General features: G+C 33.9%; 5 protein-coding genes across 5 annotated transcripts in view; 3 read left to right on the top strand and 2 right to left on the bottom strand.

The window, feature by feature from the left end:
* The window catches only part of LOC106651285 (dynein heavy chain 10, axonemal), a 30,154-nt gene extending 25,250 nt beyond the window's left edge, over positions 1-4,904 (top strand). Inside the window, exons 36-44 of the mRNA XM_014369725.1 lie at positions 21-1,115; positions 1,184-1,385; positions 1,444-1,586; positions 1,666-2,131; positions 3,819-4,030; positions 4,089-4,256; positions 4,310-4,489; positions 4,552-4,698; positions 4,758-4,904. Of these exons, the coding sequence (XP_014225211.1) occupies positions 21-1,115; positions 1,184-1,385; positions 1,444-1,586; positions 1,666-2,131; positions 3,819-4,030; positions 4,089-4,256; positions 4,310-4,489; positions 4,552-4,698; positions 4,758-4,904 (2,760 nt within the window). The remainder of the gene's footprint in view (positions 1-20; positions 1,116-1,183; positions 1,386-1,443; positions 1,587-1,665; positions 2,132-3,818; positions 4,031-4,088; positions 4,257-4,309; positions 4,490-4,551; positions 4,699-4,757) is intronic.
* Positions 4,905-12,832: 7,928 nt separating this feature from the next.
* Positions 12,833-13,786, bottom strand: LOC106651287. Its single transcript, XM_023460355.1, has 5 exons — positions 13,654-13,786; positions 13,416-13,574; positions 13,249-13,335; positions 12,989-13,183; positions 12,833-12,906 (listed from the first exon to the last, which is right to left on the bottom strand). Exons 1-5 carry the CDS (start codon positions 13,729-13,731, stop codon positions 12,874-12,876), a joined length of 552 nt encoding a protein of 183 aa, XP_023316123.1. The 5' UTR covers positions 13,732-13,786; the 3' UTR covers positions 12,833-12,873.
* Positions 13,787-15,287: 1,501 nt separating this feature from the next.
* Positions 15,288-16,250, top strand: LOC106651544. Its single transcript, XM_014370076.2, has 5 exons — positions 15,288-15,398; positions 15,480-15,638; positions 15,733-15,822; positions 15,881-16,075; positions 16,158-16,250. The coding sequence occupies exons 1-5, from the start codon at positions 15,321-15,323 to the stop codon at positions 16,188-16,190; spliced, it is 555 nt and encodes a 184-aa protein (XP_014225562.1). The 5' UTR covers positions 15,288-15,320; the 3' UTR covers positions 16,191-16,250.
* Positions 16,251-17,551: 1,301 nt separating this feature from the next.
* On the bottom strand, positions 17,552-20,082 carry LOC106651513. Its single transcript, XM_014370040.2, has 8 exons — positions 18,883-20,082; positions 18,750-18,812; positions 18,497-18,673; positions 18,361-18,429; positions 18,149-18,187; positions 18,030-18,068; positions 17,757-17,951; positions 17,552-17,682 (listed from the first exon to the last, which is right to left on the bottom strand). The coding sequence occupies exons 1-8, from the start codon at positions 18,949-18,951 to the stop codon at positions 17,656-17,658; spliced, it is 678 nt and encodes a 225-aa protein (XP_014225526.1). The 5' UTR covers positions 18,952-20,082; the 3' UTR covers positions 17,552-17,655.
* A 100-nt stretch (positions 20,083-20,182) lies between these two features.
* LOC106651471 (zinc finger protein 425-like) lies at positions 20,183-22,677 on the top strand. Its single transcript, XM_014369989.2, has 6 exons — positions 20,183-20,445; positions 20,522-20,655; positions 20,720-21,004; positions 21,073-21,438; positions 21,511-21,789; positions 21,858-22,677. Exons 1-6 carry the CDS (start codon positions 20,321-20,323, stop codon positions 22,157-22,159), a joined length of 1,491 nt encoding a protein of 496 aa, XP_014225475.1. The 5' UTR covers positions 20,183-20,320; the 3' UTR covers positions 22,160-22,677.
* The last annotated feature ends 1,090 nt before the right edge of the window (positions 22,678-23,767 follow it).

The following is a 23,767-nucleotide window of genomic DNA, read 5'->3' as shown; positions in this document are numbered from 1 at the left end:
TCGTTTGTTGAAATCTACAGGGTCTAGAGGAGCAATTGCTTTCCGTGGTCGTACAAACCGAGCGACCCGACATTGAGGAGCAGCGAGAAGCTCTTATTAACGAGACGTCGGCTTTGAAAGCATTACTCAAGGAGTTGGAGGACAGCTTGCTGCGCGAGATCGCTGGAAATAAGGGCAACATGCTTGATAACATCGACCTAATCGAGACCTTGGAAAACACTAAGACGAGTGCTTCGGAAGTGTTTGTTAAGCTGGACGAAGCTGCGATAACATCCAAACAGATCGATCGATTGAGAGAAGATTACAGACCAGCTTCCAAACGCGGGGCCATTTTATTCTTTGTGCTCGCAGACATGGCCACGGTCAACTCCATGTACCAGTACTCTTTAAACAGCTACCTGGAGGTGTTTGTGTTTTCGTTGAAGAAGGCTTTACCGCATCCAACGATATCCAGACGCTTGAAAAACGTCATCAGAACGTTGACGAAAAACGTTTACGTTTACGGCTGTACGGGAATATTTGAACGACACAAGTTGCTCTTTTCATTTCAAATTTGCACCCGCATCGAGCAGGACAATGATCACTTAAATCAAGCGCAGCTGAGTTTCTTCATCAAAGGGAACGTGTCATTGGAAAGATCGGCCAAGGTCAATCCCACTGATGGATGGTTGTCCGTAGCTGGCTGGGAGGATGTATTAAAGTTAGCGAGCACCTTTCCTGAAAAGTTTGAAAATTTACCAGAAGAGTTAGAGAGCGAAGGAGACCAGTGGAAAGAGTGGTACAATCTCGACGTTCCCGAATCGGTACCATTCCCCTGTAACTACAGTGCGAAATTGACGGCCTTCGAATCATTGATGCTGATTCGATGCTTCCGAATCGATCGAGTTTATCGAGCAGTTACCATCTACATCAGTGCCACTATGGGCGAAGAATTCATAACACCACCTGCGGTAGGCTTGGATGCTATTTATGAGCAAAGCACGTCTACGATGCCAGTGGTTTTTGTCCTTAGTCCTGGTTCAGATCCCACAAATGATCTCATCAAACTAGCTACAAGATTAGGCTTTGGGGGACCTAGATTTAGACATTTGTCACTTGGTCAAGGCCAAGAGCAAGTATGTTATTCAAGTTTTTCTTTTTCATTGACTCATTATATTTTGATTTTCAACTCCATTTAATGCAGTCGGCTATCGACCTGTTGGAAAATGCAGTCCAAAATGGTCACTGGTTGATGCTGCAAAATTGTCACTTACTCTTGAGTTTCACAAGGGAACTAGAAAAGAGATTAGAAAATATTGGTAAACCCAGCCCGACTTTTCGTTTATGGTTGACAACTGACCCTAGTCCTAATTTTCCAATTGGCATACTGCAACAGTCATTAAAAGGTAAATAATGAATTAACTATATTGCACATATAAACCTTAACCATAATTAATTTTCAAGTTGTCACCGAACCTCCGAATGGTTTGAAATTAAATTTAAAAAGCACATACTTCAAAATGGCTGAGCAAGTTTTAACCTGTTGTGATCATCCTTCATATAAACATCTGATCTATGTGCTCGCATTTTATCATGCAGTTGTTCAAGTAATTAACTATCTATGTCCTTGAACAATTCCGAACTACATTTACAGTGATTTATAGGATGATGTTAATGTTCATGTAGGAAAGAAGAAAATACGATAAAATCGGTTGGAATGTCAACTATGATTTTAACGAGTCCGACTTCAATGTTTGTACTTCTATACTCGATACATATCTAACGAAAAATTTGACCTTCAAAGAAACTAGAATACCTTGGAAAAGTCTCAAGTATCTAATTGGCGAAGTAATGTATGGTGGTCGCGTAATTGACAATTACGATCGTCGAGTCTCCAAAGTCTACATGGACGAATACTTTGGGGACTTTTTGTTTGATGCTTTTCAACCATTCCATTTTTATCACGATGAACATGTTGACTACGTGTTACCACCGATTGGCAATAGGGCTTCTTACATGGGTTTCATCGATGAGTTGCCTCTGGTTAATTCACCAGAAGTTTTTGGATTGCACCCGAATGCTGAAATCGGATATTTTACACAAGCTACCAAAGAAATGTGGGCGCATCTTATAGAGTTGCAACCTCAAACTGGTACGATTTATAAATTTTAGAAAATTCTTTGCATATTAATATAATGCCTACTTTTTAAGGTTTGGTTTTATAATGTAATAACTTGGATAGTTTCTATACTAATACGAAATTTTATTTATTACATTTAAGGGCTTACGGGCAACTTTAGATCGAAAAATTTTGTATTCAATTTTTGTAAAGAATTTTGCATTCCCTTGTCATTGCACTGTTTAAAACTCTGAAAAGTTGATTTTTCACTGAGATAAGCACTTGCTGTGAGCCTTTCTCGTATACTGTGCGTGTTTCATTTTTTTATTTTTCTTTAGAACATCAATGGTCACGCGATAGGTTTCTGTCGATGCTAAATTGTTTATGCAAGGTGACTTATGGGTCGAATCATCTCGCTCGAGGTTGCGTTTGTGACCATTGATGTTCTGAAGAAGTGTATGCGCCCCTGATCCTGAACCTCAAAGGGTTTGCTCTGAATCTTGCACGAAGTGATCAAAAACACGAGTCGCCAGAAAACACAAAAGATGAAAAAAATGAACACGTCAAGTATACGGGGAAGGCTCACGAAAAATGTAATGAAGAGGGAAAGAAAAATTTTTTCTAAAAATTGAATAAAAATTTTTTCGATTTAAAGGTACCTATAAGCCCTTATTTTAAACTAGTTAAATTATAATACAAGCCATTTTATTATTATAATACCTGTAATAATACGGAAACAACATTTATAGCACTGCGTGGCTAAAGTTCACGTTTAAGGCACGCTGTGCCGTGACTTAAGCTGCTCATTGTTGCACCGTGACGCTGTTATGAGCACCTTATATCTCGCCAAAGGGGGCCTAAACGTGAATTTAGCACAGTGCTATAAAAAAACGTAAGATACTTATGACTCAAGTAGCCCATTCTTAACACGGCACTAGTAGCACTAGCTAACCGTGCCGTGCAATAATGGCCTGCTTAAGTCACACGTATCATAATATACTATCAAAGTGATTGTTTCCAATGGTGTGTGTACCTTGGTTCAATACATTCCAACCCCAATGAAAATATTTTATAAGTTCTTAGGCAAGATTTTAAAAAGATCTTAATAAAATTTTAAGACATTTGGTAGCAAGTTCTTATATAAGATCTTGATAAAACTGGAAGTCTTCAGGTAGCAAATTCTTAGGAGAGTTTTTGATTTCATCACTAGACTTGAAATAACAAGTTCTTATATAAAATGAATTTCATGATTGTGATGAAGTTTTACTATTTTATCATGATCTTATACAAGAACTCGCTACCAGATGTCTTTCAATTTTATCAAGATCTTTTTAAAGTCTTGCCTAAGAACTTACAAAATATTTTCATTGGGGAATAACGTCAGATAAATTCAATTTGACCATCCGTTTATACAAAAAAATAACTTACAAATATACGCACTCATAGATACAGGCAGTAGATTTGAAATATTTTAAACCATAATATCTTTACATTTATGAGTACTTTTCATGAGTGAGTTAATTTTGAATTAACATGTTAATCGTATTTTCACAGCTAGCCTAATTAAAATGAGTAAGTCAAGTGTTTTTTTTTATTTAATAGAGTAGTAAACATGTTGTCACACCGTAGCAAAAAAACGCACTCTATTTTCAATAAATACATCAGTAGTATATAAAATTGTAATTAAAAAAAATTAATTCATTACGTTATTGATTCACAGCTGCTGAAGGTTCTGGCATCAGTCGTGATGAATTTATCGACAGTATAGCTAAGGAAATTTTGGAGAAACTTCCAGTTGAATACGATATGGCTAAAATTAAAAGAAATTTTGGCCTATCTGTATCTCCAACAACTATCGTGCTATTTCAAGAACTCGAGCGATTTAATTTATTAATTAGAAAGATGACTATTACTTTGCAACAGTTAAGAAAGGTAAATTTCTTTAAAAGGCACAGCCATCTACATATCTCTAAAATTGATACCATTTTAGGCAATAGCTGGTGAGATAGGTATGGACGTAGTTTTAGAGAATATAGCTAATTCTCTTTATAATGGTACGCTACCAAATGAATGGGCGAGGTTAGCACCAGCAACGAAAAAAAACTTGTCGAGTTGGATGGAGCATTTTGAAAGAAGAATCGCTCAATACACTAGTTGGGTAAGTTTTTCTTTTCTATTTTTGCGAACATACGATAAATCATTTTTTTTTAGTCTGGTTGCAACGAGCCAATGGTAATGTGGTTATCGGGTCTACATAGCCCAGAGACATATTTGGCTGCATTGGTGCAAGTGTCATGTCGTAAGAATAATTGGCCATTAGATCGTTCAGTTATTTACACGGCAGTTTCGCAATATATCAAAGCTGAAGAAGTTGAAGAACGTCCTGAGGAGGTTTAGAAATTTTTTTTCATCGTCGTTGTTACCATCGTCATTAATAACATTATACTTTACAGGGTTGTTACGTTGAAGGCTTATATTTAGAGGGAGCCCGTTGGGATATTAACGAAAATTGTTTAAAACGATCAAGACCGAAGATTTTGATCGAGGAACTGCCAATTTTAAGTGTGATACCAATCGAATCTCATAGATTGAAACTTTTAGTGAGTATTTTTACCATTAATTTTGTAGTATCAAATTGAATTTGTAAAAATTCTTCCAGAATACGATAAAAACACCGGTTTATACAACTTCAAATCGGCGAAATGCTATGGGAGTTGGTTTGGTATTTGAAGCTGATCTGAGAACAAGAGAACATACGTCACATTGGATTCTTCAAGGCGTTTGTCTCGTACTCAATACAGATTAATTAACAATATCTCTAGATTAAAATCATTAATTAATTATAAAAATAACTATATGCATTGATGTATTCTAATGCATTCTATGAATATACGCTCACGTATTCTGTACATTGTTATAACATTTTCATTTATTAAAATATGTATTTCTACCAATTAATTACGCAAATACACAACAATGTTACGTATACAATATTAATTTGCGTCTTATTGCGAACCGTGATCCTATTATTCTAGTGAGCACCCTTGATGGCACTCTCGAATCAATTAGGATTACCGGAGATCGCACACATCTCTCCGACTTCCAGAGATTTTACAACTCCTCGAGTTGTTCAAAGTTGTTGACTGGATAGGAACAGTTCACTCTTATAAAGTTAACTTCGTTTCTCCACAAAACAATCTTCCTCTTACTTTACCCCTCTCATCACTCCCGCTTCCCGCTCTGCCGCTAGGTGGCCCCAACCGCAATAGTCGCTCTCCACAAGTGACGTGTCGTTGCCAGAGCTTGAAAAGGGGACTCGTTCTGCAAATTTCAACTCTCTCACTCGAGAGAAATAAACCAGCTTAGTTCGAGAGTGAATCGTTTGCCGACCCCGTATCCATCATTGGGAAGCTGGACAAGTCGTTAACTCGGAGAAATCCGAGGCTCGAGTTGGAGACGCAATTGGCTCTTTTCAGGGCTAACACAAAAAAACACCAACCCACGACAGGTTATCCATTGAAAATTAAGGTTCGGAACCACCGCCGAACTTATCAAATGGGAGTTCGAAATGTTCCATCAAAGTTTTAGCATCTCATGGACAAGGTGTTAAGGGGTCTGCAAAATATTGAAATGTTGATCTATCTCGATGACATGATAGTCTACGACAATGAGTAAATTAGTTTTCTAGGGCATATAGTTAGCAAGTGCGGAGTAGAGATGAACCCTAAGAAGATAACGGTAATTACTGAGTTCCATCGAGTTACACTTTAAGACTACTCAAATAACTATGGGATACGTATCAAGTTCCTTTATTATCTCAATGAGAAATACTTTGAGTGTTCTTAATCTGAGTTTAAAACATTTTTCAAAAATTGAAAAAAAAGGTAAACTAGCAGTAAGTGATTGATGAAATAAGAGTTAAAATCAATTATGGTTGATTGATTGGTTGACAATTTGTACAGACCATACGGCTCTGGAGTGGCTGCAGAAATACATAAATAGTTCAGTTGAATAAAATAATGATCACTTACAGCAATCTAAAATTACCTGGTACTTTTAAAGCATCGATTTTATCATACATTTTATAAAGCTTAGGTTTGAAATGGTACATCATTTAAAAATAAATATTTTGAAACTTGATTTCCGCTTCTGTAAATATAAAAAGGAAATATAGGAAAGGTATCTAGATAAAAGGCAATGTAAGGAAATATTCATACCATCCTCACTCGATGATTCTTCTAATACTACTTTTCTCCGAGGAGCCCAAGCAGATGCAGGATCGCGAGGCAAAGATTGGTGATCTGAACTTGATTGATTCTAACGATTCTTATCATGAGCCGATTTACTGCCAGAAAGAGATTCACGTAAAGATCTTCAGCGAGAACGAGATTTACCAACAGATTTTGTGTGGGAACGAGATTTACGAACAGAACTCGAGCGGGAATGAGATTTACGCCCAGACTTTGAGTGAGGAGATTTAGGAAGAGATCTCGAGCGGGAACGAGATTTACGAAGAGATTTGGTGCGGGAAACATAAAAATTTGAAACTTATAGTGATTTGTTACCTTTTTGAGATTCTTGTATTTGGAATACTGGTAGTATCTTTGGGCTCGGTATTTTTCTCTAAATTTAAAATTGCATCTAATACATCACTCAAATTATACACATTTGGTTTGTTGGATCTTAAAAAGTTATATTTATTATATGCAACATAATTTTATCAACAAAGATGTCAGTAAATGCAAAATATATATTACCTCTTTGGATTGATTTTACTATTGATTTTAACTGGATATGGCATTTTATTATAATCAATTTTTCCTTGAAAAAAATGAGAGCAGTTTTCATCTGAGCTGCACTGAAAGCAACTAAGAGAATTGACTTTCACAATCGTGCTTTTATACCAAGTATATTGGTGAACGCACATTGTTTCCATGAATGGTTTTAGACCAGGAGGTATTAATTCATTAGTAGCTTTTATATTATGTTCATTAATGAATGAAATGCTAACATTATTTGTGATGCTCTTGAAATGTGGAAGTAGTGCATCAACATTAAATAAATCAGCCCTATACTTTAAACCATCGTCCGCAGATATCTTTAGGAATCCACCAATGCCATTATGGAAGATATCAGTATTCAACTGTTGGTGTATTTTGAAGGGTCCATCTCACTAAATTCCAAATCTGGCGTGAAATTTGTCGGACAAGCTGGAGAGATAATGCGTCTTAAGGTGATGCCAAAGCCCCGATTTTGACCGACCGAGCATTATAATTATAAATTCAAATAACCTTTATGCTAGGCCGATTTCCTAAAAACGGCTCTGTTGAGCCCTCCGTATTAATGCTGTGAACAACTGTATCAAATTTCATCCCATTCCATTCAACAGTTTTTCCAGAAAACGGGATCGAAATTTTTAAGTCTGAAAACCTAAATCAAAACTGTTGAATGAAATGGGATGAAATTTGATACAGTTGTTCACAGCATTAATACGGAGGGCTCCACAGAGCCGTTTTTAGGAAATTGGCCTAGTATAAAGGTTATTTGAATTTATAATTATAATGCTCGGTCGGTCAAAATCGGGGCTTCAGCATCACCCATAAACGCTGTCTCTTGGTTTGTATGGTATTTTATTCTCTGTTGTAGTCTAATGTAAGGCTTGAAAAATATTTAAAAATGTATAAAAGATATAATAAACATTTTGAACGATTCAAAAAAATATTTTCTAATTCAATTGTAAAGTAAAAATAATGTTTCTGGAATATTTTGAGAATGTTATTTGTACATTTATGTAAGTATTTGAAATTATATAAATATGTTCTCTAAATATTTTGGAATTGTTATAATTATGTTTTTAAAATATTTGTCTGGCATTGAATAAGTGAAAATATTTCACAGTATAAAAATATATAACAAACGTTTTTAAAAAATATTTAAAAACCTTTATAAAAAACGATTATAAAATATTTCCATAACGATAAAGAAATGCGTTCAAAATGTTTGTAGAATAAGTTACAACGTTTTTGAGCATATGTAAGTGATATGAAGAATGTTTATTTCAATGATTAAGAATGCTTTACAAATGTTTACAGAATATTTTTCAAACAAGAAATCTAGCAGGTTAAATCGAGAATGTTAAATCTAAAATACTGAATCTAGAATATTAAATGTAGAATGTAAATCTAAAATGTTAAAAATGTATTTAATCGTATCAGTTTGTTTGTTCTTCGGAGTATTCATCATTTGCTTCTTTCTCGGCTAAATTTTTGCTGGAAATAATAAAAAATGTTATTATATCGTTCAATCGAACAGTTAGTAAAAATATTAATATATCAAGTAAACAATAGTTACTTTTTATAGATCAGGTAATTCGTTTTCTTTTCCTGGTCAGTATTAGATTCTATAGTTAAATTCTTGTAGAAGAAGCGCCTATCTGAGGAGTTTGTTTCTTGTATCCGTGAAGCAATCGAGCCAAATAAGCATCTTACTATCGGTCCTCAAGATGGAATGGCTATCTTCTAAATATTTCCAGAATTTTTTAATTTCCCAGATAATCGCTAAATACTCTTGTTCTTAGCAGTGGTAATGACTTTAGTTGCTCTAAATTTTGCGCTGGCGTAGGAAATAATGTTTCTTTCTCTGTTTTCATTGGCTTGATATAGAACTGCACCCATTCCTAAACCACTGGCATCAGTTTGTAGGATAAATTGTTGGCTTGGAGTCGGTCGATTAAGTTTCAGGGGTCCCATGAGTTTTTTTCTTGTTCGCTTCAAATGTCTTTTGTGCTTTCTCGGTCGACTTCAGAGTTAGTTTTTTAAACAAGTCTGTTAACAAAGCCATAGTGGTTCGAATCCCTGGACGTACTTGTGAAGCCAATTGCAAGCTCTGATAGAAGACTGCAGTTGTTTGATTGTTGTAGGCACAGGCGTTGATTGTATTTTTTTCAAGTGTTCAGGTTTAGCTTTGTTTCCGTGGCTGGTTACGTAAAAGCCCCAGAATTCGAGACTCATAAATCCTATTTTTAAGTTTTCAGGACTGCATGTCAAGTGATGAATTTTTAATCGTTTAAACACAAGCGCTAAGTGATGTAGATGTTCTTCGTGGATCCATGAATGGATGATAATGTCGTAGAGACATTATGTGTGACATCAGACGTTGGAACGTTCCTGGCATCCCCTTGAAGCCGATGAAGTTTTAGGTTATAATAGATTAATGAAAATGTATTTTTGCTCTTTGAACAAGAAAAATATTCCTAATTAATGTCATGTATTATATAGTTTTTTGAAAATATTAAACAAATAAATAAACGTATGTCTATAAAATATTTTTATTTTACATATTTACAAAGGTATTACAAAGGTATTAAAACAAGATTTAATAATGCAACATATTCGCTAATTCACAAATTAATTGGTTTTTACGATCGCTTTTCAAACACACACAAATTTTAAGAATAGATTGCGTAGGGACGGCGATGATTGATTCAGCAATTTCGGTTATTTGCCTCATTTTTAAAAACTTTGAACAAAAAAAACTCGTTGTTGATATGGTGTGGCACTGCGTAAGTTCCATTTTATTTTGTTCGTCTAACAGAAACCTTACTATTTTCACGTATGTTCCATTATCTAAAAGTGCAAATGAATTATTTGACCGTTTTTTCTTCGGCTTGAAAGACTCATATGAGCAGCCGCTTTTAGCCATTTTATAAAATATAACTGAATTTGTTGAAATCCCCAAAGATATTGCCATTTCGTTACTTACATACTTAAGTCGTCCAAAATATGTGATACCATTGTGACTAGTGAGGGCATACTTTACTTTTGATTCGAGAACTTCGTTACAATATCTTAATACGTGTTCACTTTCCACGGGTGGCAGGAAGTTTTCTAATACTAATAAATTATGGTTCAAATTGACATATCGCACAATTTGATGGCTTGCCCCTCGAGCACACTTTATGGCGTTCAACATGTGCCGATTGGCAGATTCAAAACAGAAAGTAGAATTCGCCCATACCGGGCCCCAATGGAAAACCGAACGACATATGTGCAGTAGTATGTGTGTATTATAGGGCATAGCTCTTTTCCCGTGATTTTCCTCCATATCAGCAACAAAAGTGTGAAAAAGTTTATTTGCTAGGTTTAAGTCTTCAATTTTTATGGTATCTTGTAAAATAATATACATCGCTTCCACAAATAATAGCCAGTGATTAAATTTTTTCGGAGAAATTATAGGTTCTAAAAGAGTTATACTGTAGTAGAGCACGAAGTTTTCCCATTCACGAGCTTTCCAATCGTTTCTTTCACTTATGCGTCTCGTTAAGCGTTGCAGTTGGTTGGGCGGAGCTATTTCTACTATCTGGTCGTCAAGTTCTTCAATTTTATCGTCACTCGTATTTTGTAAGAAATAATTTAACATTCTCGCAGCGACCCCTTCCAGGCAACAGTGCATACAGTCAGGAATCATACCTTCTATAATGTCGAAAAACGGAAGGCATATTAATGGAGATGAATATTTAATACCCAGTATAATATCAGATTGCTCTGCAAAATTCAACATTATAGCGACAGTTTCGGTTGTGGTTCTTAATCTTGGAACTTCGTTCATTATCTGGTAAAGCATCGCTCCATCTTTCCGGCTTTTATGAATGCACCAATTGCAACCGAAATTACCATTAAATTGCTTCATTCCCTGCACTGCTGCTCTCGCTGGTGCACCAACACAGCATGTTATCATAAAAGGCTTAATTATAACATCTTTATTTTTCAAATTGCATAAAATACCATTGCTTGTGATGCTATTAAACATGTCAACAAATTTTTGTAGAAACACACTCATATTAGGTTTTTTCTTATTAAACCATAGACCAGAGCAGACAACATTATTTAATCGAGCTTGTTTTGGTAACTCGTTAATCATTAAATACAACGGCCAAATTGATTTTTTCGAGCATTTAAATTTCGGAGCACCATCAGTATTTAAACAAGTCGTAATATAGGATTTTTCAGATTCTGAAAGAAGTTGCGCACGAAATTCTCGATACATTTTTTCATCGTAAATATCTTCAATACGATCATCATTAGGTATTCTGTTCATAACATCATCGTAGTGATCCTCATGACACTGCAGCAAATCTCCGATTTGTAGTGATGGATCAATCACAGCGAAGAAGCTTTCGTCTGTAGATTGTGTTAAATTGGCTTCATTTGCACATAAATGACATACTTCAGGTAGCGTTTCTTGGCCAAACTCACCAATATAAACTGAACAATTTTTACAAACTGCATAAAGTTTTACGCCATCTCGGGGATTCAATATTTTATCATTGATATATTTTGTTTCCGGTAAAACTGGACTATTAAACATCGTATTGAGGAGTTGGAATAAATTATTGGTAACCGAATTTGGTAAATGATTTTTTGCACTAAATTTCAACACCATAAAAAATAGCTGACCATGAGTTACGTCTACTTACTTTACGTCATAAGTACTATACTTAGGGTAGAGTTGGTCTGAAGACGAAGAGCGCTTACGCAAAAGTTTCCCAACTTTGCAAGGCAAGTGGGAGTCGATTAGCCACAGCGTTGATTTGTAGTGGAGGAACTGGTTGTCTGTCACTGATTTCTTGGCCTGCGTCTTCCAACGACGATTTGTTCAGGGTTTTAATCAGCAGCAGCAGCAGCTTGTTCAACGTTATGCAAATCGATTTGATTTGCAGCGTTAATCATCAGAGAATCTAGCTGTGGCTCGATTGGAAGTCCAAGAGCGACTGGCTATTGTGCTGCGACAGCCTCTCTTTTACTTGGCTCTCGCAAGGGCGAGAGATCTCCCCTTTTCTCTGCTAATTTTAGTGAGCAAAAGTCTGCTAAAACAGCAAACGGGCGGCGGTCTGAATTTGGCGAGGGAAGAGTCTGCCAAGATGGAAAAGCGGCGGAATCCGACTTTATCGGTGGATCACGCATATCAATCACTGCTACTCCCTTAGAAGCTCTTGAAAAGGTGTCTATTAATACTATAGACAAGCTTAGGTTAAACCCAGATGGAAACTGCCCCCTTCTAACCATGCAGTGTAATACTTACTAAATATTTGATAGCCATTCCCATACCTAAACTAAAAGTTCCACAATTGCAGAGGCATTGGCTCAATATTTAATCTGCCAATTCGGCAAACCGAGAGATATCCTCTCCGACAATGGTACTAGCTTCCTGTCGGTCTTGGCTAAATCAGTCATGTGAATATTCAAGGTTAAACATATGACGACTTCAAACTATAGGCCGCAAAGCAACAGCACCTTAGAGTGCAGCCACGACCTCCTCGTTTACTTTATTCGAACTTATTGAAAAGTATGACGATTGGGATCGACAAGCCTCTTTATCCACCTTCACTTATAATACCAGCATCACAAATGCGGCATAAAAGCTCTAAAAAAGAAATCGGAAAGCCAACACGTACAAGAAATGATTGAAATGAACTTTTATTGTTGTTGTGTGCCTGTGTTATCAATTCATTCATGCATTTTAAATACTAGAAAGCAGCAGGTAGAAAACTACTCGCTTGTACTCGCTAGTCCAAAAAAGTTACAATGCGAAACAACTCGATTGCTCCAAGAGGCTGCTAAGATGAGGTGATCGCAGATTAAGCGAACAATTTGAACCGAATACTCGCGCGACCAAGTAAATAATAAAATGTATATATCAATAAAAAACGTTAATTAGTTTATCTTTTACATACATGTTTTATTTTATACATACTTAAACATTATCTTCAAAACAGATTAAATTTTACATAAGTAATGTAAAAGTCCGTACTGTGAAAAAATACAAAATATAAATAAAAATAAGACTTTTATAAACCTAAAATACAAAAAGAAATATTTAATTTAAATTTACCTTGCACACTCTTTTACCAAGATAATTATTAGCTAAACGGGGACAGGCCTGCGTTTCTACAAAATCAGTACAAATTTGTCCAACTTGTTTACTCAATTCTTCGCAAGCTGTCTTTGCGTCGAATGTGTCATCTTCATTCTCTGACAGAAATTTTTTTGCTCTTTTCAAGCAAACGCGTTTTATGAGTTTTTCACCCTGAACGTCATGGAAAACTTCTGACATTAATCTTTCAAAAATTGCTTTTTACAATAACTACTCACCAAAGGTTTTGATTTTGGTTTATCTGTTTGCGAATCTGTATTTTTTTCCAAGAAAAGGCGTTTGCAAAGTCCCTCGGATATATATTTCTGGATTTTCGATGCAATGCAGATAATATCAGAACGGAAAATGGATATTTAGGTATATGCGAAATTTGAAAACTGCTTACATGGCAGGCATCTTTGAACATGGGGCAGTGATCTTTGATTTTGTAGCATGTTTGGTGGAATTTTTTTGTCATAGCTTGGCTCAAAGTATCACAATATTCCTCAGGTGTACTGGCATCGTGATCTCCTTTCAAACATAATTTATGAACTACTTTAGCAATCTAAAATAATTTTAAATTGTTGATTTATCAAAAGTAATAAACGCTACAGAATGAATAAAATTTCAGGCTTTCAACATACCGAAAACGGATTGGGTTCAGGTTTAGCATTAGCTGGGCTAAACCAGATGGCAACCGAAAGAATGAAAAAAATCTTCATTTTGACGTTGCAAGTAAATCAATCAAAAATTTCGAACAGTATCACAAAACAGAGAATCAAGCTCTGCTGACGAACAGAAACCGACTTTTATAATTTTAAGTTGCAAGTGACCATTATTGAATCGTGACTAAGGTAAGTAATATAGTTTTAAAAAATGCTTCTACGAGAAAAATGAGTTTTTAAAATAATTTTTTATAATTTATAATTATTAAAGCAATGGAAATTAGTTATTAAGGTGGCTCATCAGTAAAACGGGTTGACAACAGATGTTTATGAAACTTTGCAGAAATGTCATTTAAAGTGCCCTTGATATGCTGTAGAAATTTCAGCATGGGTTACCGTACTAATTTTTGAAAACGAAGCCGTTGAAAATAGCAAATTTAACATGGGCTTCATGGAAGGCCATCATAATTTCATACATTTCACGCCATAACTTTTTTATTAAACAACAGATCTTTGCCAAAAACGAATATGTTATGCTTCAAGTCGCTACCTTTTGATTGGTATGTTAAAAATTATTTCTTACCGTACTAACTAATGAGTAATTAAACAAAATGTGCGTAAAATCATTGATTTCGAATAGTGCGAGCGGCTGTCTGCCTAAGGCGAGAAAAAGACAGACAGACGTGCTTCGCTGTACTATTGTTATGATTGGTGACGAACCACCTAAAGAAAGAATTTTCCTGATATAGTCTATTACTCCCACGATCCATGCTTATTAAATTTAAGAGGTGAGTGCTGTTAACACCCTTTTTTGGCAAATTAAACCTAAACGGTGCTCTTCATAGAAAGTCTTCCTCTCTTAGGTACATTTAAATTTAGCTGTACGATCTCCCAGAATAGTAGGTCTCACAAAATGATTTCATGTGGTTAGTAAATAAAATTGATTTTTAGGTTTTTTAGCTTTCTTGAAATTTTAGATGAATTGTCAATTACATAACAGGCGAAATTCAATACCTGATATGATTTTAATCTTCTAAATTTGATTTAGTTAGATAATAAACATATTTTTTCGCAACATCTTTGCATAATACAATTTAAAATCGTAAATTTTTCAATCCTGACTATTTATTTCAACATGCCTAATCGTATAATTAATCCACTGCAAAACAGTGTAAACGTCTTCTCGATCGTTTTTCAAACCATGACATCAGTTTTTCGTCATACTTGGTACCGGAAAAATAATAGCAAAAACAATTGAAAATTATGATAATTATTCAACTCAGTGATTTTGAAATATAAGAAGCATTTTTTTATCAAATAGGTAAGTTTCATATCATTGAAAGAATATCGAATTGAATTAAGAAAAGATATAAATAGGATGAATAAAATAATTTTTTTGATTAAAATTCGAAAAAAAATTTAAAATTTTTAAAAATATTATCTTTACAATATTTTTACGTCACAGTATAAGTTAACACATGTATAACCAGGTCACGATTCATTAACTATTTCAATGCATTTTAAAGCAAAATCGTGAGTAACGATGCCGTCATCAGCTTTTGATTCTCTTTTCAACATTACTATCCGAAATCATAAAAAGTAACATTCGACTCAATCAATCTCACTTCCTAACAAACTGTGTCAAAATGAAGACTATTTTCATTCTTTCGGTCACCATCTTATTCAGCCAAGCATTTGCTGAACCTGAACCTGATCCGTTTTCGGTATATTTAAAGCCTGTCTTTTCATTAATATAGCGATTTATTTTAGATTTTTGCTTAATCAATATAATATCATTATTTTAGGTTGCTGAGACAGTTCACGAAGCATGTTTGAAAGGAAATCACGATGCCAGTACACCTGAGGAATATTGTGATTCTTTGAGCCAAGTCATGACAAAACAATTCCACCAAACCTGCTACAAAATTAAAGATCACTGCCCTATATTCAAAGATGCTTGCCACGTAAGCAAGAAGCAATTTACAATTTTTGCATGTAGTTAAATATCTGTTTTTCCATTTTGATATTTGTATCTTTTCTTTTACATCGAAAATCTAGAAATATATATCTGAGGGACTTTGCAAACATCTCTTCTTAGATTCCGGAGAAGGTGATACGGATACTAATGAACTCAGATCAAAACCTATCGTAAGTAATAAAAATCGATTACTTAAAAGAACAATTTCTAAAAACGCATGACTCTCAGGTTCATAAACTCTTGAAAGCTGAATGTTTGAAGAAAGCCACGAAATATCTTGCACAAAAAGAAGACGGTACGTTCGATGCAAATGCATCTTGCCAAGAATTAAGTAAACACGTTGGACAAGTATGTACTGAATTCGTCGATAATGAGGCATGCCCGCGTATGGTTAAGAGTTATATTGGAAGAAAAGCATGCGAGGTAATATAAAATAAATACTTTTCATTGTATTTTTCGTTCATATAAGTCTCATTTTTATTTGTATATTATACTTTTTTTGCAGTATGGACTCGTCCACTACTTGTGTAAAAACTAATAAAGTTTCAAAATGGATCGCAGATGTATAAAAGATGAAAAATAAAAGCGTTCACAATAATTTTATAATGTTTATCTTAATTTTGAGTTACACTATTTGAATTAATAGCATTGCGATAATAAATCTGTCACCTGCAGTAAATAATATTGAAAAGAATATGTCTACTGAATATGTAGCAGAATAACAAACTTTTCTTTTATCTGAATAAATCACTCTGACGAATTAAATGTATTTTTAATCGAATTCATGATTTTTCCGTTCTTTAATTAAATATAAATTGAAAAACAAAAATTCTCGAGACAATCAATTTGGGCAAGAATATGAACTTACTGAGGCAAAGCTTATTGCAAGTCTCTGGTATGGTTGCATAACTTGGAATTATCGCAATGATTTATTTATTTTGCATTTTAAATGCTATTTTTTATAATGCAAAGCTGAAAAAAAATACTCGAAACAACGCTCTAGTTTTCGTTTCTAATTTTAGCAACATTGAATGATCATCTTTGGATGTTTTTGTACATAATTGCAAGCGAAATACACGCTAAAAAAATTTTCGCGATAATCCCATATAATGCAACCATACATCTTAGCAATCGCCATAGACTCGGTATGAGCTTTGCCTCGACTGAACTGGTTTTCAAGAGATTTTTAGACTTTCAATTTACATCTACTCAAATAAAAGTTTACAACCTTTTTTAAAAATTAATTATGTAGTGTAAATAATATGAGGCCCAACAAACAATTTTTAAGAAATAAACGCATGATATAAGGATTAGAGTATACGAGTTTCGTCTTCGTTTTAGCATGCGTGACAATTATAACAATATTAAATTTTTAGGCGTGAGCAGAGCTCTCAGTAGCCATTTTTTCTTGAATATCGAATTAAAAAAGACTACCCTTACGTAAATGGTGAATGAGTTTATAAAGGAAAACTCAAAATTTTAGATTTTTTAAAATACAGGCCGGATTTCGATATCTGTTTGCACTTATCTTGGATGGAGATGACATTCATAATCAAAATTAAATTAACAGAATAATGAAGGAAAATAGTTGACGGCTCATTTATACGTAATAGATTCTTCTTTAAAAAACAATTTTAATAAAATAGTAATTTACAATAAAAAGGTTATTAGTTGTACTTTATGTTAAGGTATAGTTTAGAATCCAAAAAGCTAAGATTTTATTAGTCATATAAGAAAACCACTCATTCATACAAATAAGTTACAGATGATAGATGATTTAAAAGTATAAATAAAAATTATTTTGAATCTTGAGGTACAAAAGTCATTTTTTCCGATTGTATAAAAACTTCTTTCAAGAAATGTATAATTATAATAAAGAATGATCAAAAATGTTTTAAAAATTTTTATTTATGTAAGTAAAACTACAACAAACTGCTATGATTCAAGACTCTTATGATTGAATTTCGGCGTGCTGTTAGGATTTGCTTGAGAAACATTTTTCATTAGCAAATCATTTTAGATAGTCCAGTCTAAAAAATTAAAATGTATTTAAAATTATAAATGAAATAATTAAATTACAACGTTAATGTATCAAATTCTTTACCACACAATATGAATGCAGTTTTCCGCTAAATGCAAGCCCACAAAGATTTTTATTGAAATTTTTACACAAATCTTTTGTAGCAGTTTGCACACTGTCGCAAAATTTAGTTGTTCCGAAATCCGATTTTGTTAAATTAAGTTTGCTTGTAACAACACTTATTCCAACTTCACAACCATTGAACAAATCCCGTTGTAACTGAATGGTTCAACAAGTTAATTTTAATTATTTAATGTTACACATTAATTTAATACGAGATGAAATAAATATACGCACCGAACCTTTCGTTGAAAGTAAAGAACCACCCTCTTTAACCTACATTAAAAATATTATTCGTCTATTTAGTTTATTTTCATAATTTATCATTGAAAAAAGCTCAATTTAAAAATTCTTACCGCAACAGTTTTATCTGACTCACTTTCTGAATCATTAGACTGAAAAAATAGTAAGCTTAATTAGAAACACTTTGAATTATAAACAAAAAATTTACCCATATATATTTAATTCAAATTTTTCAGATTTACTTTTTTTGACTAAATAAATTCAATTTATTACTAATTTGGAAAAACTAATAATATTAATATATAAATCGAAAAATTATACTAACCTCGGGTGCTCCAGTTTCAGTAGAATTTTCCACCCTCAAGTAAGGACAAATGATTGTTTTAAAGTATTTCTGCAATTAAAGGTAAAAAATTTTTATCAACGGAATAAGTTTTGAAAGTGGCGCTAGTTGAACATACTTCACAAGTTTTTCCTGAATCTGTTCCTGCGAATATGAAGCAAACTTTCTTAATAGTTTTGCATGCTTTTCTTGCTTTATCCGCCAAGTTATATGCGATACCACCACAATACTCAGAAGTTGAGGAGATATTTTTTAATAAATATTTGTCACATAATGATTTTGTGAATTTGGCTAACTATAACATTTAAACGTCAAGTTTATAAGCAAAACTAATTTTTAAAATTTTTTTAAATTTTTTGTTGTTACTTTACCCCTGGTTCTGCTTCGGCAAGAGCATATGCATAAGGATTAGGTGATCTTCTAACACGGTGTTGCTTGCGTTTCAAAAACAATGAATTAAAAAGTTGTTGGATATATTACAAATAAATTAAACTTTTTACTTACAGCGTGTAAATATTCAATAGATACTAAAAAAAGTAAACAAAAGGGTAAAATTAGACTCATAGAATTCATTCTGAGATAATTTAGTTTTTACAGCACAACTTGAATTTTTCAAAGTGGTTTTAGAGTGTGGACAGTTAATATTTAAATAAAAACGTTTGGGAAAAAACGATACATTTTTCATATTAATGTTTCTATAGTCATTATTACGAAGATAGAAGCGTGATTTACGTAGTTTTATGATAGAAGTTCGTCACAAAATTCTTTGAAATGTGCTTTTCAGAATTACTATTTTTACGATACTTCTGGAAAATTAGTATTTAGCGCTTAAGTAATATTTACAATTATTGACATTAAAATTCTGTCAGGACATTATTTTAAATTTTTATAAGACAAATTAAATTGGTCCATGTATACCTCTTTACTGCCTTTCAATATAAATTAATGAAATGATTATATGACAACGATGAAAAATATACCTGATTTTATATTTTGAAATAATAACTATTAGAATTATTAAAAGCTGAAAAATATAAAATAAAGAAGTTTATATCAGTTAGGGTGGAAACATTCTCTATGTTCATTATCTATTAGCACTTTTAATTTTTTAGGTAAGAAATTCTTTGAACCATGTAACTGAAAAAACTATGTTTTTAAAAAAAATTCATGTATTGATTAAATTAATTAATTATAATTCTTAATTAATTAAATAAATTATATAAAGTTTGTAAAAGAAAAGAACTCAGATATTTTGAATAGCTTAAAGGAAATAATAAAATTACAATATTTCTTTGAAACTAAATGTCCAAAAAATTGTGAACTAGTAAGTTTTAGATAAATCTCCGGCGCGTCAAATGGCCCGTGTTTTGAAATAATTGCTATTTCAAAGGCATGTGCTACTATGTTTCAATTCTAGTTAATTGAAAAATTATAATTTTTTATAAATAAGTATAAAAATAAGTAGTATACTTAACAAAACAAAAGAAGTATTAAGCGGCTTTACATCTCGACAATCACTCTTTTAAATGTAAATAAAAATAAAATAATGTATAATGAAAAGTCTGTACAATCGAATTTAATCAAAATTAATGCAATTTGAAGTGGTTATCCAAAAAAATCACTCGATGCCATTCAAAATAAATACAATTCATTTCCATAATCAATACTAGTAGCTCTCCGATGAATTTCGGATAATTTAAGTGTCGCCTCATGAGAAAAACCTGACGACAGACAACTACGTAAACAAAGCAGAAGTAAATAAATGTGTTCACAGCTGTAGGAATTCGTGAAGAATGCTGAACTTCTGCTTGGCTTAACGAGTAGTTTGATCTCAACATAAAATGAGTGTAGACGTTCCACAACGAAAATAGTGAAAATTGTTTTGAGTATGGTTGAATTTTTAAAAATTTAGTACTAAATAATTTTTGAATTTTTTGTCAACATGATAAGAAAAAGAAGATGTAGTAAAGTTGAAATGGAACGAATCGAGATATCTGAAAGAGATGAAAGAGATGAAGAGATGAAAAACCAAGGTTCAAGCTCTATTGCAAACAATGAGGGTAAAAAGTATGAAGTACAATTTTAAATATATTATAAAATTAAAACCAAAAAATTTTAATGTCTACTTAAAAATGAATCAAAGCATTCCTGCTGTTTCTTCAAACTTGGTGAACGTAAGGAAAATGATTCTTCAGCTGGCCAGTGTACGAGTACTAGTAGAAAAGTTACCTCAGAACATGGTTATTAAAAATTGGGAGAGCAGTATCGTTGATTTAAGTAAGTTTGGTTATTGAAAAATATTAAAACATACTGGGAAGATTGACGATCTTTTAATTTTTAGATAAAAAACACCTTTATAGGACCCCTCTACATCTTTTATGTGTAAACTGTGATAAGATAGCACAAGTACAGGATGACTCGTGCGAAAAAACTGATTGCGACGAGTGCAAATTAAAACTTGTGTACGAAATACAAGAATGCCGATTACCAAATAAGCATAAAAAAACTGAGGACTGTGATTGCAAGATAAATACATTTTACTGCCCGGATTGCCTCGAAAAATCTATAAGTAAAAAAAAAATATTAGATCATGTTAAACGGCACGATTTTGAATCTTCAAAAGATGGTAGGATATTCTAGAAAAGTGGATATTTTGAAATATTTGGTAATTTTTAATAATTTGATCATTTTTAGGCTCAAAAAAATTATATTGCTCTGGATGCAAAATCACAAGTTCCTACAATATTTGGAAATACCTCGAAGGTTGTGAAAAATGTAAAGAAACTCTACATCTGCAGTGCGGAAAATGTGGAAATTTATTTTTCAATCTTCGAGAAATGAAAAATCATATGCTGAGCAATTGTTATAACACGAAAAAGTATCGTTGCACTGATTGTGGTTATTGCGTACCGAGAAAGGGATTAATCGTTTTGCACAGGAAGAGAAATAAAGGTCATAAATATTATATAACGGAATATGAGGAAAATATAATCAAAGAGGAATGTGATGATGATCTATCTGTCATTGATCAATCTGCGAATGTCACTTTTAGTGCCCATGGTAAATAACTAATTCTATTTTCTGAATTTAACAATATAAAATGATTTCTGAATCGATCGCTGTTTCCCACAGAAACATTAGAATCAAATGCAACTGCGAATTCGTCATTAACAGATTACTTGAGCATGGATGATATTGTGGAACATGTGAAGCAAAAAGATCTGCCTTATGCATGTCCGGAATGTGACAAAGTATTTGCGTACAAAAAAATAATGGAAAAACATTTGTATCTCTGCCGAGTTATTACAAATGTACAATGTAAACAGTGCACATTCGTAGCTAGGAATCGTAAGGAGTTGAAAAAACACAAGTACGAAGTACATCAGAGAATATCGGGAAGGCACAAGCAAGGTAACGTAAATCACTCTCGATTTAGCGCAGGCGTAAATATCGAATTTTCCTATTACTTGATTTTACAGATTCATACATACGAAGTATTTGCCCAAAATGTCAAGTACCGCGCACGACGAAAGACCTACTAAAGTGTCCGATTTGCAAGAGTAAACTACAGTTTCGATGTATAAAATGCAATAAATATCAGAGCTTGAAAAAGCAACTGCCTTGCAAACACATGCGAGAATTCAGCAAATTAAATTTGCATGAATGCGAGATGTGCAGCAGAGGATTCATCATGCGTTCCAATCTGCTCATGCACAAGCAGCTGTGTTACCCCAAAATACCGAAGCAAGAGCCTATAGACGAGCCGCAAGAGGAAGATTGAAATTCGACTAGCAAACGTTACCGGCAGACGAGCAAAGGTCATTTTTCCCATTGTATCGGAGCATGGCAAAGGCTTTCTAACGAGCCGCGTCACGTGAGGCTGTGTGCGAGTGTGTGTAGGTCGCGCTTATCCAAGGACGCGTTCTGGTACAACACGACTATGATTGTTCACGTAAGTGCGAGTGTATAATAGAGACGAGCCGATTCGGCAAGCATTGAAAATGCAAAAAAAATATACTGTAATTTCGTCGTTCTGGAACAATGAAAAATTTCTCTTGCTCGAAGCTATTGTACTTGCTCGATCAACCGCTCGACAGAGCATATCTAATTCTATTTTTTTGTTCGTCTACGAAAATAAATATCGATGATGCGACGATTCAACACGTGGGATGATAACGATGCACTGGGAAATACTACAGAAAAAATTACTGTCATAAATTACCATGTGTAAAATTACCATAATATATAAAGCAAATATTACCGTGTTACACAATAAAATTACTTTTTAACACAGTAAAATGAGCTATCCTGCATATTAATACAAAGAATTGTATTATACATTTCTATTAGAAATGAGAGTTTATATTTCTATTGGAAAATTTGTTGCGCGGTTTCTGTGATGTTCACATTTATTGATTATGCACAGATTGCAAGTCGTGTTTGTTGCACGGACACGATGACAACACGCCGCCTTACGTTTGTTCGTCGCCAAGTATAAATTGTGTCGAAGGAAGAATCGCGCGAATTAAAAATTTCTATTCAATAAATAGCAGATTTCATTGACACGATAAATCGAGTGTTGTGTTTTTTTTTCACCAACGCTCAGGAGTAAGCGAATTTCCGGGATGATGGAAATTGAAGCGGTCTTTGTAACGGAACAACAATCTCACGCCTCGTCTCTCTCGATCGTTTACGCTTTTCCGTGGAAAAGTGCTCGGTCTTGGATGCATTCTTCGGCTATTACAGCGACTTTGAGTCATGGATCAGCGCCAGACTGCACAAATGCAAATGAAGCGTTCACTGGCACAATAGACAGGTTTATTGTACGTCGTGTATTGTATATGGAGACGCGCTCGCGATCGTCGCTGCGGCATAAAGGTGAAGGTGCAAAGGTACAGATATGCAGGCGACGGGCCTTGATCTCGATCGGAATCTTGACTGTTGGTGCAGCGCACGGAGTTTAAAATAATATTTATCCCGCTCGTGTCATCCAACAGACATGCGCATACATCCATGTAAGTAGAATAAAAATTTGCTCGATCTTCGGTGGGGATTAAGCACGTTACCATTGTAATAGTTTTGCATCTTAACGACCCGAGCATTAAATCGTCGACAAGATGAAAAAGCCCCGAAATTTATTACGCTACACAAACACATTTATACTCACCTCTCTCTCTGTCTCTGTTAATCTATAGGCTGTTCGGAGTGCCGCCCCACCACCGATCCGGTGCATCCACACACGTATGCGCGCGGGGTCCATGGTATAAGGCATTGGCTCGGCAAAGAGAAGGCCCCCGCGTGGCTCGTGGAGCCTCTCTCGTCTATGTGTACGTGCAGTCTATTTCAGCGTTTCGTTGCGAAAAGTGCATAGAAGCGATACCGATCGCGG

Source organism: Trichogramma pretiosum, unplaced genomic scaffold (genome assembly GCF_000599845.2).
Source record: "Trichogramma pretiosum strain Unisexual culture from Peru unplaced genomic scaffold, Tpre_2.0 scaffold59, whole genome shotgun sequence".
Classification (NCBI taxonomy): domain Eukaryota; kingdom Metazoa; phylum Arthropoda; class Insecta; order Hymenoptera; family Trichogrammatidae; genus Trichogramma; species Trichogramma pretiosum.
This window is presented reverse-complemented; position numbering and strand designations above follow the sequence as displayed.